We start from the raw sequence: 17,451 nt of genomic DNA on the forward strand, positions 1-17,451 counted from the left end.
GGTACTTTTGAGAAAGTCCCCAGTGTCCATACTCTCCACATTTTGTTTCGTCGAACTTGCTAGGGTTTTGTCCGGATGCATCACTCCCGGTAGTAGCAAATTGTATGTTATTCCTTGTTACAGTTTATAAACGTTTTATTCCTTATAGTGGATAAGTTCTATTTTTTGTTTCCCAGCTTTCCTTGGGTCAAATCGACCTTTTGATTGGAATATCAGTTTGGTTTAATTCTTTCTGCCATGAGCTAAAATGGATTCCAGAGAATTTTTATTTTTTTTGCTATTATCTTTTCTCTCCTGAAAAAGATTAATTTCAAGACTAATTGGAACACTAATTTTGCACACTGTCAAGAGTAAGCTTGCTATTTGTGCTGAAATATGACTCGAATCAACACAAGGAGCTTGGGATGTGTTTTTCCGTCATATCTATTAATACTATCATGTTGATTCAATATTCAAATACCGAACCTTTAATGTTCAATGGTCTAGAATTAACTTTCTTAGCCCTAAACTTCAAATGTGTTTGACCTTAACTCCTTGTGTTTGTTTTAGTCGAAATTTTTGCTTCTACGTTTCAATTGTTACTAATATATGTAAGTGTTAGATTTTTTTTTTTAAAAGTGCTATGTTTTTCACAAATGGAGGCCGTTACAACAATATCCTTCTGCTAAATATGTGGAGAAAACTACACTATCATGTCTTTTTGCCCCAAAGACGTCCCCTCATAATCAAATGACACTTTCATGCTCTCAAGAGTCTCTCTTACTCTGAGGCAATAATCACATCCTGTTTTGGAGCTTTAGCATGGACAAGAATACGAGTTGGTCAATCAAGATCTGTAAGTTTTTGACACTTTTCGAATTTTACAAAATGGTGAACTATAGGGTTTTGCAGGGCAATAGAAAATTAGAGCATGACCAAGATAGGTGAAGGAAACTGGGAGATTTGGCACCCAATTGTACCTCGTTTTCAAGATTTCTGGGAGTGGTGTTTATCCCATACTAGCAGATTTCCCTTGTTGACTTTTTTTTTGAAATAGGTCCTTATGGTTAACAAGACTTTAAGATTAATACGGGCCTCATAGAAGCACATGGCGTTATCTGCATATGGAAGGATATGAATATCTAGGTTAAGGCTATTAGAGGTGGTGAAGCCATCTGATTGTTTGTGATTGAAATATAGCTCGAGTAAATAGCGAAGGGGAGAGAGAACCACTTTGATGGATAGTAAGTTTATTTTCAGAGAAGCCACTAGTTGCACCTTCAACACAAATTAAAGAGGTGGAAGATACACACGTCTTGGCCTAAAAGCTCCATCTCTGGCTAAAATCTTGTGAATAAAATAGGCATGAAAATTTTAATTGACTTTTTTTATCACTTTTCTTCATGTCTATTTTCATAACAACGTGTTGGAGGTTTTTTTCTTTTTCATTGTTTGAGGTCAGTGGACTCTAGCCAAGCACAGAGTCTACCATCCTGCTTTCCCTTAATTCGCTCTCACCTGTGCTAAAGACATTTGGATGGGAGGGACACAGGATGTTGGCCTGCACCTTATTATATGAACTTGAAACCTAGTCGATTGGTCTGCTGAAGTCATTGAGGTTCTCATCTCTTTATTTCACGGGGACCCTAGCAATGAAGGAAGCTTTCCTAGATTTTTTGAGGTAGTTTCTCTTGAAATTCAGACAAATAAAAGGTGGAAACTTCTTCATTGATGAAGTCCACATGAGCCTTGTAAAATTCTATGGTGGGATCTGTCAGAGCTGGGACTCTGTCAGTAGCCATGATGAGAATGTTCATTTGGAGCTCCATAGGGAAGAAAGGGGCTAAAGAGTGGCAATGGATTTCTGTAAGCAGTTGGCCTCAATGCTGTGGGCTCACAGGCAGTGATGATTGTCATTCATTTGGAGATACACAGAAATTTTGTAGCTAATGTGCTAGTAAAGTAAAGTTAAACTCCTTTTCAACTAGGCAGGTAGCCCTGTTTGATCTTGATGAGAGAAGGCGATGGTATGAAATTTTTTGTGTTTAATTTCCCTCCTTCAGCCATTTTAATTGAATTCTCTGTTTCTGGAAAACTTATTCATATGATATGAAGATTTTATTTAGTTTTTAAGAGTGGTAAGGGGAAAAATCAATAGAACCAGTTGTTTTTTTTAATTTTAAAATATCATAAATAGGTAATTCAGCATTTGAAAATGCTGGTGGCTTTTCTTAAAAAAGAAAAAGAAAACGGTGATGGTGCTTCTTGGCAGCAAAGTTAAGGCTTTGGATTAGTTCTAGTGAAGGATTACAATACATGGAAATATTTTCCTACTAAAACTTTAAATCTTTCATTCAGTTTAGCTTTAAGGATGGCAAGTGCATGGCCCCAGGTCCCCATGATGATGTGTATTTGCCAGCCTGACATCTCGTGAAATTAGCCATCCTAATGCAAACATATGCCTCCAAGAATAAAAGAAGTCTGCTATAGTCCAAGTGGATTGGACAGTGGAGTAGGGCAGGGAGGGTACACCCAATGACATCTGGAAATTTCTCTATCTACTCTGTGGTGGAGAGGAATCTATTCAACTTCTACATAGTTTGGTTTGGAGGGGCGGACTGACTATTGGTCTTTGTAAGAGTTCCCCTGCAAAAGGAGTATCATGAAGGAGGCAGCATGCTCTGATAAAGTCAGCAAAGCTATCATTGCTGAATGTTATAGCATCGAATTCAGCCACAATGAGCCAAAAACGAGGCCACATCACTATCATTTCCTGAAGTTGATTCCCAAACATGTTCTAAGGTGCTGCACTGTGTGCACTTAAACCCTGCAATCAGACAAGTGGAGCTGTCAAGACTTATCTTTGAATGTGAACCAGAGAGAGTGAAGTTCATTAGGAGAGTAGAGAAGCTCCATAGGCCATCATGCATTATCGCCAAAAGACCATTGGGGGCACTCACAGAATGTAGAGTTGCCCATTTTGCTCAATTGTTGGAGCCTAAACCATGGTACTTTGGTTTGGTGATCACATTTGGAGTGGGGGTGGGGTGGTGGGGGGTGAGGGTTTTATTTTTAAGTATTGGGTTTAAGTCACACCAGGGAGAAGGGATTCTCTTCTTCTTCTTCTTTTTTTTTTTTTTTTTTTAATTTGAAAAGAGAGGTTTAACTTTAAAAAGGGAGGAGAGTACAAGCCAGTGGCCCAACAACTTGGGGGATAGAAATACAAAAAATAACAACTAAAGGCTAACAAACAAACTGAAAGCAAAGAATGACGAAAATAATAATTGAATGAAAGACCAATAGAAGAGATCAGAGGTGAATATTAAGCTCCATGAGGGTGGTTCCATCCCTTGCTAAGGAGTCAGTAGTCTCTTTTGTAGATCTGGACATGTGGCCTAACTAATGGATAGGTCTTAGGCATTGTTTAGGATCACCTCGAATTGAGGCAGCAATTGTGATGGGGGACTAGCCCCATTCTTACACCATGAGATAACAGATGAAGAATTTCCTTAAATCACAAGAGAGAAGTGGAAACAATCCCGAGCGATTTGGAAACCAATAAGGGGAGCTTGGGTTTGGTCTAGATAGAGTTAGATTCATCTCTACATAGGATAAGAGGGTGTTACTAGATTCATCTTTGAAAACTCCTCTGAAGTCAGTAGGGCCTGGGTTTCCTTTTGCACTGAAGAAATCTGAAATTTAATTGAGAAGAAGAAAGAAAACAAGAGAAGAAGACACAAGAAAAGAAGAAGAAGAGAACTAAAGAGAAAGGAAAAGATTGTATTGAATTTAATGAGTTACAAGGATTACAAAGCTTCCTATTTATAGACAGGAGACAAGTGCTATTTCTACAATTTCTCTTATTTGGCACTAATGATTTGGATGCCCCCTTGCTCAGTCTCCAAGCCATACATTGAACTTGAACACTTCTAGATTCCTCATTTGAGTCGGTCCCATTTCCCTAAATAATAGGAGTTAGACTCCCCTATAAGATGGGAGTTAGGTGCCAGCCACTTTCTTGCTTTCTAGGTGATTCAAACTACTTCTAATTGCAACTTTGCCACTCTCTCTTATTACAAGAAAACCACTTGAATTACAAGAGAGGGAACTTAGAAAAATTAGCATATGTCTTCCTCCCCCTCAAGCTGAGATATAGATGTTGTAAAGTCTCAGGTTGCTTGTGAGATCCTTGGATTGCTTGCTAGGAAGAGCTTTAATTAATATGTCTGCAATTTGAACCTTTGAGGAAATGCAAAGCATGCAAATCTCTCCTGAAATAAGCCTTGCACGCATTAAATGCTGTTAGTTTCAATGTGCTTTATTCGATCATGTCAAACCAGATTGTTATCAATACTTATAGTAGCTTTATTGTCATAATTCAACTTCAAAGGAGACTTAGATGCCAAAATGGCCAAGCAAAAATTTATCTCAAGAGCTCGATTACATCATGTGCCATGGCTCTAAACATTGGTTCTGCACTTGAGCAAGCCACTACATATTGTTTCTTTCTTTTCCATTATACAAGGTTACTCTTAATAATGCAACAATATCCTTTACTTGATCTTTTGTCACTGAATTCCTTGCCCATCTCCATCTGAATCAACCTCAACAAATATGGTAGAACCTTTTGTGAACAAAAGACCTATATTTGGAGTGCCTTTTAGGCACTTCAAAATCTGTTCTATTGCAGTCTTATGTGGTACACATGGAGCATGCATGGATTGACTAACAATACTAACTGAATAAGAAATATCAAGTCTAGTCAATGACAAATACATAAGTTTGCCTATCAATCTTTCTTATATATCTTTGTCACATAATAGGCCTCCTTTTGGAAGGCATAATTTATGTCCCACTTCAAGAGTAGGACACGACTTACAACCAAACATACCAGTTTCCTAGAGCAAATCTAACACATACTTTCTTTAACAAATATTTAGAGTTTTTTTTCCAACATACCTCAATTCTAATAAAGTACTTTAGATTTTCCAAGTCCTTAGTTTCAATTTCTTTGGCCAAAGTTGTCTTCGAATCTGTAATAAACTTCTCATTAGTATCTGTGCTCACCATGTCATCTACATAGACAATTAAGATTGTGAAATCAATATAATAATAATAATTATTTTTTTATGAAGATGTATTTTTATTAACAAGATAAAATTACAAAGGTGGAGGGAGCAAATCCCTTACAACAAATCAATATAGATAAAGTATGATGAACAATACTTTGGTGATAACCCTGTTGAATCATAAATAACCTCAACCCATACAATACCTTTTTGAATCTACATACTCTATTTCCCTTAAATTGTAACCCTAGAGGTGGAACTATATATACTTCTTCTAACTCCCCATTTAGAAAGGCATTCTTACTTTTCAACTGATGTAGACTCAAGCCTTTATTTGCAACCAAGGATAATAAGACAAATAGTATTGAGCTTTGCAATTGAAACAAAAGTCTTATAGTAATCTTCTCAGTTGGTCTGAGTGAACCCCTTATATAATAATCGGTTTTTTTTGACCTTTCAATCTCTCCTTTAGATCTGCACTTTATGGTATAAACTTACTTATACTCCATTGGCCTCTTACCTATTGGTAGCTCAGTCAGTTCGCATGTTCCAAATTATTTTGAGAGCAGCCATCTCTTCTTCCTTTACTCTCTGCCACTAAGGAGCATACATTATCTTTGCAAAGGACTTAGGAACAACTAAGGAAGACAAGTTTGCAATGGAAACTCAATGAGCTGGACCAAGATACTCATAATTTAAGATAATTGGAAAGTGGATATGGGGTAGAAGAGCAAATACCCTTCTTCTTAGCAATAGGAAGATCAAAATCATCAAATGGAAGAAAAAAGATGTTGACACTCACCAAATTCGTCATCAACATCCAAATTAGCATCTTGGTAATTGTCTGAAGTTGTATGTGTTACCTTCCAATTGTGGGTTTTTAGCACTTTTAGCATTATTCTTCTCTTCTAGGACACTCATAATTGGAGTAGGCACATTATTCTCAGTAGGGATAGGAGTACTAAGCTCTTTTGTTTAGGTAGAACCTCTTTGGCAAATACGACTAAGATTAAAAAAAGGTACCATCTTGAGCGACATAAAACTTGCTACTAACTGAATCAGAATATGCATATCCCTTCTAGACATTAGAGTACTTAAAGGTAATGAGAATAACTCCTCCCCAAGCTTAAGGAGTTGAAAAGGAGTTTTAAGACCCAACACTATAGGAGTTAGGTTGATAAGATATGTTGAAGTAAGTAAATCAGATCCCATAAGTACTTAAGAAGATTATGAGTAAACAACAAGATTGACCAACTTCTAAGAGGTGTTTGCTTTTTTCTTTTTGCTATCTCATTTTTTGGGGGGTATAAACACAAGAAGACCTATGAATACAATCGGAATCATAGAAGAACTAAGTAAGAGATTTTTTACTCAGGAGCATCATTAGACTTAAAACACCTTAATTTTCTTGCCAAATTGGGTTTGTACCTTATGAAAGAATCTCTTAGTAACAATAGAAATTTCACTACATGATTTGATCAAAGTCAACCAAGTGTTTTGAGATAAGTCATCCACAAAAATAATGAAGAAGTGAAAACCATTTATAGAGGCAACTAGATGTGGACCCTATACATCAGTATGAATAATATCAAATGCGTTAAGACTTCTTCTAGTGGATTCCGGATACTTTTACTTGCTCTATTTAGGTAACTCATAGTCCTCACATTCAATGAAATTAAAATATATTGACTTAAACAATTCAAGACAAAAGAATTTAAAATGACCTAAAGGAATGACCTAATTTTTGTGTCACAAAAAAATGGAATCCATGATAGTCTTGTAAGAAGAGGGGTGATGTGTAGTAAAAGCCACCTTCTCCAAAACATAAATTCCTCCTTCATGACCAATCCCAATTTGCTAATTGTCGACAAATTTTGAACAACACAATAGGAAAATTTTCATTGAAAAATTAAGTTGTTTGGTAAAACTATTCACAGACAACAAATTTGTGGGTTAAGTTTGGGACATGTAGTGTGGACTAAAGGACTAGGTTAGACAAGGAAATGTCCCCCCCTTTCTTAAAATAATATATTGTGAACCATCTGTTGTCCTAACTTTGTTTTGACTGGAGCAAAGAGATAAATATGAGTTATCTGCCATATGTTCTAGCACCTCAAAATAAATAATCCAAGAGTGAGAAAAAGAAACAGAATTGTAACAGGATATGTTTGCCGTTCAATCTTGTAGTACAATTGTCGAATTAAATCATTAGTTTTGGTAGAAGCAGCAAAGCTAGAACTAGAGCCACCTATAGCTGCAGAAGCCAGTGCATCAACTGTGCTCTCCCTTTCTTCTGCCTCCATCTTTTTTCTTTAGTAAAGATTTATTTCAAATTTAGATATTTTACCAAATCACCATACCTTTTTTACCACAATGTGTGCAAGGCTTCAATTTATAGATTGGAGATTGTATTGAAATCAATGAGTTATTTTTTTTTTTAATTTTTTAATTTTTGAAATGATGCTGAATTTTATTAAATCAAAAGCCCAAACGAGCAGCTTACAAGGGGGGAAGCCTTCCCAAACAATGAGATATTGTTGGGAGGTTCCGAATTTAGCCAATTTATCAGCCAAGAAATTGTCTGATTTAGGAATGAGATTCCAATTACAATGAATTGAGGACACAATGTGAACCATACAATCAGTGATAGGCCAGTGGCGCCAAGAGGGGGAGTTTTCTTTTGAGCACCAGCTGATGACAGTCTCCTTCAATAAGCAACTTGCCATGGAGGCGGTCCTTGAAGATTTGGAGGCCAAATAGAAGGGCACTCACTTCAGCAGTATTTGAGTCAGCAGTGTCCATTGGCCCAACATAAGAGAGAATAGAAATTCCACTGCTATCTCTGAAAACACCATGTGCTCCAGTAGGCCCAGGACAACCTAAAACGCTGCCATCAAAATTGAGTATAATGCAGTTGCTTGGGGAGGATCCCAGGTAGCCATAACCAAAGTCCTGCGAGGGCCCGCCATATGAGGGATCAAACTCCAGTTTTCCGGAAGGGAAACACCTGATAGAGAGGCAAATTCCTTTCTGGTATGTAACTAGCTAGAGATAAGGCCCATTGCATGAGAAGCCGCATTACCCGTTGCTAGCTTTGGAATTGAATCTTCGACTATTTCGCTCAAGCCATAAGCACCATGGGACATGCGCAAAGCATGCCAAGAGAATTAACTTGCCCAATCTAGGAAGGCAAATCCCCATAACCATCTCACTGGTGCGGAAGAGGTCTCGGTGTAGTCCTATTTGGAGGCCAATCATCTGAAAGATCTTCATCCAAACTTGCCAAGAGAACCGACATTGTAAAAGAACATGCTGCACTGTTTCGTCACACACACCATAAAGGGGAAAAGTACAATCAGGAGCGGTAAAACCTCTTTTGTGGAGGTTATCAGAGGTGAGGATGTGGTCCTTGATGGCAGTCCACACAAAAAAATTGATTTTAGTAGGCACTGAGAGCTTCCATGCCAAGTTTGCCTTATGTTCAGGCATGCTATAGTCGTGTTCTCTGATATGAGAGTAGGCGGAATTACTATGAATCGACCATTGATACTAGCTTCCTTATCAACTGCATGCTCACAGATAGTAATGTTGCTGAGTTTGGAAAAGAGAGAGCAAAAATCTGGAGCTTCCTCATCATTTAGTCCCTGGCGAAACGGGAGACTCCAAGAATGTTCACTCCAAGGGTCAGCTACGGAAGAAGAGAGGCCTCTAGCCACCCTAGAGAGCCCCGGGAAGACCTTAGAGAGGGGGCAGGGACTGCACCATTCATTCGACCAGAAGAGAAGGGTCCTCCCATATCCGGTGGAAAAAGAATCTTTGAATACTGGGAGAAGCTTTTAAACTGATTTCCATATCGGGGATAAGAGACGAGTGACGCCACCCTCTCTCCACCAAGCACCCGAAAATTTAAGGTAGAACCTGACCATATCTTTCCATAGGCTGTTGTGCTTGACGTTGAAGTTCCAAATCCACTTGAGCATAAGAGCCTTTGTTCATTTCTTTCGTAGGCCGGATGCCTAATCCACCCCTGTTGCCAATCGACGAGTTATAAGACTTCCCCTATTTATAGATCGGAGATTTGGAGCTATTTTTACGATTTCTTCTATATGGGACCAATGGTTTGGATGTTCCCTTGTTTATTCTCCAAGCCATTCATTGAACTTGAATGCTTCTAGATTCTTCATCAGAGTTGGTGCCCATTCCTTTAAATAATAGGCGTTAAACTCTCCTGCAAGGTAGGAGTTAGGCACCACTCATTTTCCTACTTTCTAAGTGGTACCAACTACCAACTACTATTTACAACTTTTCCACTCTCTCACTTATTACAAGAAAACCACTTGAATTACATGATAGAGAAAATAAAAAATTAAGTAGATATCTTCAACATGCACTATCGTCAAAGTTGAGTTTGAGGGAGCAAATTGGAGGAAGTGTTCATTCAGCAATGGCCGCATGCTTAGGGAGATTCATGGCAGCAACCAGGGACAAATTCTCCTTGGCATAGGAGCTGGAGGCTTGAGCAAAATTCAAACCTGAGAGGTGTGAATAATTTTTTCAGTCACCTGGATAGAAGTTTCCTGTTTCCAATTGAACACCCTGCTACTCCTTTCAGCCCAGATGGCCCCAGGGATGGTTGCCGCCACTGATTTCCATAAAAGCTTCTTGCGGTGAGGGAGATGCCAGAAGGTACATTGAATTAGGAAGTCAGTGAATCGAAGAGGTAAACAGAGACAGATGTTTAGTAGCTGGAAAATTGACTACCAGATTGTGGAGGAGAAACGGCAGGAAAGCAAAGATGATCAACAGTTTCAAGAGGTCACCATGGAGCCTACAACAGGTATTGATAATCAAGGCAACCCTGTTCAACAGGTTGTCATAGGTGGGGATTTTGTGCTTAAAGGCACACCAGAAAAAAATAAAACTTTAGGTCCCAACAACTTCCAAGCTCGGCCTGCTGCAGGATTTTTGATGCAGAGATCCAGCCACACTGTGCTTGTTGAACAATGCAGTAATGAATGAGCCATTTGGTTCCAATTTCCAGGTGATAAGATCATCTTCAAAGCTCCTCAGATACTGCCCCTCCAAAATTTTCAGTAACCTACTGGCATGTAGGGCTTCAGTATTTCGGAGATTCCTTCTTAGTCTAAGGTCTCAGTTCCCTTTTCAACTAGCATAAGTTTTGAATTATATGTAAGGGGTATTATGGTTATTCTACCTTCTTTGGATTATCCCTCTAGAGTAGGAAGGCATTCTACTCGATGTGGTAGTTAGGTGGTCAAATTTTCAGCTTTTTATGACATGTAATTTGGAAGTTATTGAGTTTAGTGTGGAGGGGTAATTCTGCATTGTACTTTATTTTTACTCAAGTGAATATTTAAGAGAGTTAAAGGTTGATTTCCAGAACGTTGCTGCAGACACCGCTGCTTTCTCTCTTCTTTTTCTCTTCTCAAATTTTAACATTTACAATGAGCACAATCTTCATGTATTTACACTGGGTAAGGGTGAACAGCTCTGGAAATTCAATGGCCAATGGGTCTCACAAAAAAAAAGGGTTTCAATATTAAAAAAAGCAAAAGAAAAAAAAGGAAGCCTCATTGTCATGAATGATTCTTCATATTTATGTGACAGAAAGACGTGCTAATTTTGTTTATATTTTTCAATGTTGATTACACATGCACACACACCTCTTACCCCTTTGGTGTGACTCCCCATGTTGCCATTGAGCTAAAGGTCCAAACTACAAGTGGGTATACTAAGCAAAGCCAATTTTTCTGTATAGCTGAAAATTAGAAATTCCTTTTATTTGATGTACAAATGGGTTTGAACTTTATTCCAACCTAAGAATTCCATCAAAGAATGAAGGTGTTACAAAACTTTCAATGTATTGATTAATTTTCTTAAATTATATGAAATTCAAAAGTACAAATTAGGATAAGTAAAAAGTGTTAAATTGGTAATTCTTTTTAAGAACAAATGGTATGACTAGATAGAGCCTGTTGTAGGCTTTCAGTTAGATGCTTCTTCTGTTCCAGCTAAAAAATTTCTCATGAAGGAGATGAGTAAGACTGCGACACTATCATGAGTAAGACTGTAAAGCTGTTTTGGAAGGGTTGGATGCGAGTGACCTAGAAAGAACTACTTTATGTGGGAATGGATATTTGTTGTAACTTGTAATGTTGGATTTGACTGTGGCTGCTCTGTGTTGTCTTTTTTATTTCACAAACATAATGAGAAAGGAAGACATTATGCTCTTATTCAAGTTGTGTTCTTGTACAACTTGGTGAAGCATATATGATACTTGTATTTAGGTGGCATTTATATGTTAATTTTATTTCATGTCTTAGCCTATTTGTATCATTTTCAGGTCACCAGTGTACAAGATGAGGGGCCGAAGCTACAGCTACAGTCCATCTCCTCCTAGGGGTTATGGAAGAAGAGGTAGGAGTCCTAGCCCAAGAGGTCGTTATAGAGGTCGTGGTAGAGATCCTCCAACCAGCCTATTGGTTCGCAACCTTCGCCATGATTGTAGGTCCGTACTCAATGCTTTCTGTTCAATTTTCATGACCTGACATTTTCTTTTCATCCTTTTGATGGACATAGTTGCTTTAAATAGAGCTATAAAGAGGGGAAAAGGCTGTGTTTCTCTTTGTAGCATCATCAATTTATTTAACACTTCCATTTGGAAGTGTTTTGACTGCAAAGGGATTTTAAGTGCATCCTATTGCTGTAAATTGTGGAAGCTATTTGATTATCCTTTATGTAATGACATGCGAACTTATTTTTTCTTGGACAATTATTTGCGCAAAAGGCTGTAGCCTTTTAGGCTTTTATCTTTTTAGACTTTGTCTATATGCTTGAGTATTTTTTTATCATACTATGTGTGGTCTCCTTCAATAAACAAGTATATGCATAACTTTCTCTAGAATCAGATGGCTGACGATACTTAATTTTTGTGTGATGAGGCTTTCTCTAGATTCAATCTGTTGGTTTTATTTGTATCAACATTCAAGAGCAATGATCTTGTTGGTCTTCTCCAATTTTTTTGCATATTGATATATGTAAAAATCTAGATTTGGATGAAGGAAGAACAGAGAAAGGAGAAGAAAAATTTTCTGAAGAACCTGAAAGACTTCGTTGGGAACTGTTCACGAATTTCCAGACTTCTTAAATAAGTGTTTTGAGTTACAAATTATAAAAATGCCCCTATATACTTAATAAACCTTAATCTCCTTATATCTCCCTAACTACACATCCTATGTACATGAAAATTTAACCACTGATATAATTTAAGATGCAGAACAAGATTATATAAATAAAATTAACCACTGAAGTGGTAAAATGACTAAAATACCCCTGGATGTATTTTCTAAAAATATATGAGTGTAGTTGTCCAGACCATGAAGGAGGTTTTATGATTCCTATATACCCCATTTCAGTTCTACATCATGTGTATAATGAGAATTTACTTTTACAAGTCTGTGGGTCATGCAAATTTTATCATGTCTTTATAGAGGTAATCTACGACCTTTGTTGTCATATAGGCCTATTTGGCTGCTAAAGAATGTGCAAAAATTTGCATGTGCTCTTAAGTTGTAGAATAATATCACTTCTTTGTTCTCTCTCTCTCTCACACACGCGCGCGTTCACACACACACACACACGCGCGCGTGCTCACACACACATAAACCCTTAGAAATTCTGTCATTAGATTCCTAAACATGAATTGGCCATTGGTTGGTGCACCATCGATTGATCTTATATAATACTGAAAGTGTGATTCCTTGTCAAGTAAGGAAAATATATTCTGAATTTAAAATTCCCTTTTAAGGAAGAACAACTTTTATTTCAAGATGATAGAATTCATTTGTTTGTCGGTTGATCAGGTTGAGGGTTTCAATGGAAGTCTTTAGTTGTGTAAACTTGTTATTTCGTTGTTTTAACTGTTACTGCTTGGTAGGTGATAGTGTTGCAGTCTTACTCTCTTTGTAAATTATTTTCATAACTATATGAGATTTCTAAGGTGAATGAATTGATGCAATCTAAAACCCGGATGCACAAAGCTGGGCTGGGAGGGTACATGATGACAGAAAATAGGTAAATGAAACAAAACTAAGAAGAAAAGAAGGTGGTTTAAAGAGAGAAGAGAAGTTATAGAAAAAAGATGGGCACCCTCCCACTCGTTTTTCTTTATTTGTAGATGGATCAATCTGCATGAAAGTGTTGCATACAAAAAGGAAATTGTAAACTAGAGGAAATTCTATTAAAAAAAACTAGGGGAATTACTATCCGGTCTCATTAGGAAATTCTGTTAAAATGGAATGCAAAAGCTACTCTACCTACTAACATGAATGATGAAGTCTCATTTAAAAAAAAATAAAAAAAATAAAAAAAATGAATGATGAAGTCAAATAAACCACTTCAGATATAGCACATGGAGCCCTATGAGAGGAATAGAAATTTCAGATCTAGAAGAAAGATGGTAACTTGTAATTACTGACAGTATTCTATGGTATGTAATGTTAGAACTAGTGTGTTTAAAAACGAATTTATGAGACTTTCAATCCTATACACTGCCCTTCTGATGGATAAAAGTAAGTTTGCTATCTGTTCATGCCACGTTTCTGCATGTGAGATGGATTTCTGAAATACAGGCATACCTATTGTACTTACATCTATGAATTTTTACTGTTTCATTTAATTTATTATTGTTCCGTTGGACTTACATTATAAGAGAATATCATTGTTGCACTTTGGGGTGCCTTGAATTGCTTTATTTTGCCTTAGTACTAGCAAGGCCGTTTTTTTTTTTTTTTTTTTGCAGCCTCACTTTGACTTCTGTAGTTTTCCATGATCTTCTCAGTAGAGAAGCTTCTTTTTGTATTTCATTACGACATCGCATAGGGGTTATAATCTGCAGGGCAAATCTATAAGGTGCCGAGAGATTGGATAACCTTGTTCCAAAATGTTCATGTGATCAGTCCACTCCGTGCTACTGTTGTTGATTAGTATCTATCCTTTTTATTTATCCACCCTGTTCGGTTGGATTAATATGCAGAAGTATCTGGAAATGTTGGTAGCTAGTGTACCAACTCTGATTTTCATTTCCTTTCATTTAAAGTATTCTTTCTGGCACGGACATCATCCCACCTATCTTGATGGTTTACATAATCACAGGGCAGAGGATCTTCGAAGGCCATTTGGGCAATTTGGTCCTCTTAAAGATATCTATTTACCCCGGGACTATCACACAAGGTAAGCATAACCTTCTGGACAGTTAGTAGTGATTTTAAGTTGGTAGAGATCTGAGTCTCTTCAAAACCAAGCAGAATATGTCAATTTGTTTCTTAATTTCTTGTCAATTTCTTTTGTTTAATTTTTATGTATGTGTTGTTTTGATCTGTTTGTTATGCATAGTAAATTCTGAAGATTTTATTTTCCTCTTTCGTAAAAGGGGTGAAGTTTTTTTTCAAAAAATGAAATTTCATGTTTACTTTTGCATTGGAAACAGGGCAAGTTTGGAAAATGAAATGATTATTTTTATTTTTTTATTAAGTATGAGTCTGTTTTTCTGCATTTGTGGAAATTTAATACTCAATTCCATTTGGTGAAAACATGGAAATCCCTCTTAGCCTTATGTGAAACAGCCTTTTATTTACCGTGTGTCATCTAAGTTCTGCATCTAGTCTTACATTCCGAGATCCGCAAATTTGGCAGCAGATGTGCTTGCTAAGCAGGGAGCTACCCTACAATCGCTTGTTGTCAGGGATCTGCTCCCTCCTCTTTTGTAATTTTCTCTTGTTAATATAAATACATCTTTATAAAAAAAAAAAAAAGTTCTGCATCTGGACTATTTTGTTTGCTTAAATTTTAGAAATTAAGAAGATCGCTAAAGGCTCAAATCTGAGGCATTTTCTTCTTTATTTACCTTTCTTATTGAAAATTGGATGTTTTGTTGAAGTTGTTGAGATTTAACAGTGAAAGTAAAGTCTTGAAGACATCAATCAAATCTTAAGAGTTCTCTTGAAGAGGATATTAGTGTTTATGAAGATAGTGGCTGGTGAGAGTGGAAGAGAGGTTGAGTTTGAAGTTGTACATTGTGAAGATATTCAAGTCTTGAAGAATTTGAAGTCATCTTTAACCTCTGAAGTGTTCAAGGTCAGCAGCCTTTGTGCTTGCCTTAAGTGAAGTACCAAAACATTTCTGCTTTCGACTCTCCTATATTTTTTTATCATTATTTTCTCTACTGCCTCGTGGTTAGTAATGTATCTTTTTGTTTTCAGTTTGTCCAGGTAGTCTGATGCATAAAACTGTTTGGTTGCAGAGAACCACGTGGTTTTGGTTTTGTTCAGTATTTGGATCCTGCTGATGCTGCTGAAGCAAAATATCAAATGGATGGGCAAATCTTTCTGGGACGGGAACTTACTGTTGTGTTTGCAGAAGAAAATAGAAAGAGGCCAGCAGACATGAGAGCAAGAGAGAGTGTGAGGTGAGTGTTTATTTCTAGATTTCCTATGTCCGTGATGGCACTAAAAAGTGAAGTTGGCCAGTTTTGTTCTGCTGGAGGAATTTAGTTTGTTGTTCAGTGGTAGAGATTTGATTTTGTTTCTCTTCCACTATTCCTGATTTTTCTGCCATTTCTGAGACTTGCCAGGGGTCGAGCCCGTAGCAATAGGAGATCTCCGCGATACTCCAGGTCTCCTCCACCTCGCTATAGGTCAAGGTCCCGGAGTCCCAGCTACTATTCTCCTTCACCTCGTAGGAAGCACTATTCAAGGTACAGGTGATTTCTATTTGGTATAATGCTCATAATTGGTATGCAGCCATCACAGTTTGGCTTTTGTGACTAAGAAGTGTTTAGAAGGATTCAAACAAATTTTATTTCTTTGGTTGCATAGGTCTGTTTCACCTCGAGCAGAGTATGAGCAAGGGCAGTCTTACTCCCGACCTCCTCCTTATAATGGGTCCAGGAGTCGGAGCCCTGTGGAAGATTACTCGAGAAGAACCCGAAGAGAAAGGTCTGTATCTTTTAGTCACTAGCGGAGGTTGTCTCTAATGATGATTGTGGACAGTGGAGTCGGTACATAAGGTGTTTAAACAGGTTAGTCTTTGTTATGGGTTAGACTGGGTAATTCTTTCTATATCCCCTGTAATCCTCCTTCCTATATGGTGTAAAAGCAGCAGGTTAACATGTCTTAGCCGTGTAGATTAGGACTGGTGTTGATATGTAGCCAACCAACTTTAATGCTGCCGCGAAGCTGCTCCGCTTCAACGTCTTCAACTCTTGCTGCAGCATGTGTTGAAACTCCTCTCGGGAGAGTTGGTAAAATAACTGAAACTTCTAAGCCTTTATTCATTATTACTCATCCGTTTTAGGTCCTTTATGTGAACAAACACGTTAAATTGCGAGTGTTCTCGTTACACTTTAGCAGCTGTCCCTGACGGCAAGCTTCTTGGACCAAGACAGAATGGACGAGATGAGATTGACATGATGCACGAAATATTCTAATCAACATCCGGTTTAAGGTGAATTTTCGTACATATCCAGTAAAGACAAAGGAGTGAATTTGGGTTTCTTCCTTCTTACCAGCCAAAACATAATGTTTCTGTTCTTCCAGGCATACTCAAGTGGACGGCGAAAGTAACTGACCTAATCGTTATTTTCCTTTCTTACAGTTCGACTGTATTCTTCCTTACTTTCGGTAAAGGCAAATTGAATCTTTGCTTTTGTCGTCGGGACGTCTCTGTTGTTCTCTCTTCTCACATATATCAAGCTAACATCTCTCATTTCTACGAGAAAGAGGAATGGTTTAGCTAGAAAAATGACGAGATTAAATCGACTTCTGTGAATATAAGGCTTTTCTAATTTTGAAATATGATGACATGACCTTTTGTTTTGTTTTAGCTTAGGTGAAACGTTTGGTTTTCCCGCGAGGAAAATGGGCAACAAAGTAGGTACTTGTTCTGATGGAGTGCTTGACAACGCAGCCGGCGCCTCTTAAGTCTCAAGTCCTAATAGGTCGACGTATCAAAATTCCGACGTAAAGACCAATCGTAGAGAAAGGAACTGGCTAAAGACTTCGCGTGCCCGCGGGAGAAGGGTTGGCTTGCAGCTCAGGTGTATTAACCCATTTTCAGATATTCCTGAAAAAAATCTCTTCAAAGGGGACCGTGACTAGCGTCATTTGGGTGAAGCCACTTCGACAAACAAATGTATTTCACCAGGTGTTAGAGAATAAGTGGATTATACATTTGGTTTCATGTTAAGTAATTGTTGATTAATCTTATTTGAATAGCATTAATTTGAAATTTTTTATATGTTCGTCTAAAATTTTAATCCAAAGTTTCCTGTTTCCATCTTATAATTGAGACGCTTTAGGCGGGAAAGGGGGAAAGGAAGTCCAAA

The 17,451-nt window shown here is 37.6% G+C and overlaps 1 protein-coding gene across 2 annotated transcripts; it reads left to right on the forward strand.

Annotated features, from left to right (window-relative positions):
* LOC137950000 (serine/arginine-rich SC35-like splicing factor SCL33) lies at positions 1–17,295 on the forward strand. 2 transcript variants are annotated; one of them, XR_011111913.1, is made up of 7 exons: positions 1–102; positions 11,413–11,577; positions 14,223–14,300; positions 15,370–15,534; positions 15,700–15,822; positions 15,944–16,368; positions 16,475–17,295. XR_011111913.1 is itself a non-coding variant. In XM_068796324.1 (6 exons), the coding sequence occupies exons 1-6, from the start codon at positions 76–78 to the stop codon at positions 16,083–16,085; spliced, it is 687 nt and encodes a 228-aa protein (XP_068652425.1). In that variant the 5' UTR covers positions 11–75; the 3' UTR covers positions 16,086–16,465. The 2 variants fall into 2 exon arrangements, 1 of the variants encoding a protein (XP_068652425.1); XM_068796324.1 differs by lacking the exon at positions 16,475–17,295 and having other exon boundaries at positions 11–89; positions 15,944–16,465.
* The last annotated feature ends 156 nt before the right edge of the window (positions 17,296–17,451 follow it).

Source organism: Aristolochia californica, unplaced genomic scaffold, assembly GCF_029961685.1.
Source record: "Aristolochia californica isolate CCGP_79_NKW_82.1479 unplaced genomic scaffold, dmAriCali1.0.hap1 SCAF_14, whole genome shotgun sequence".
Lineage (NCBI taxonomy): Eukaryota > Viridiplantae > Streptophyta > Magnoliopsida > Piperales > Aristolochiaceae > Aristolochia > Aristolochia californica.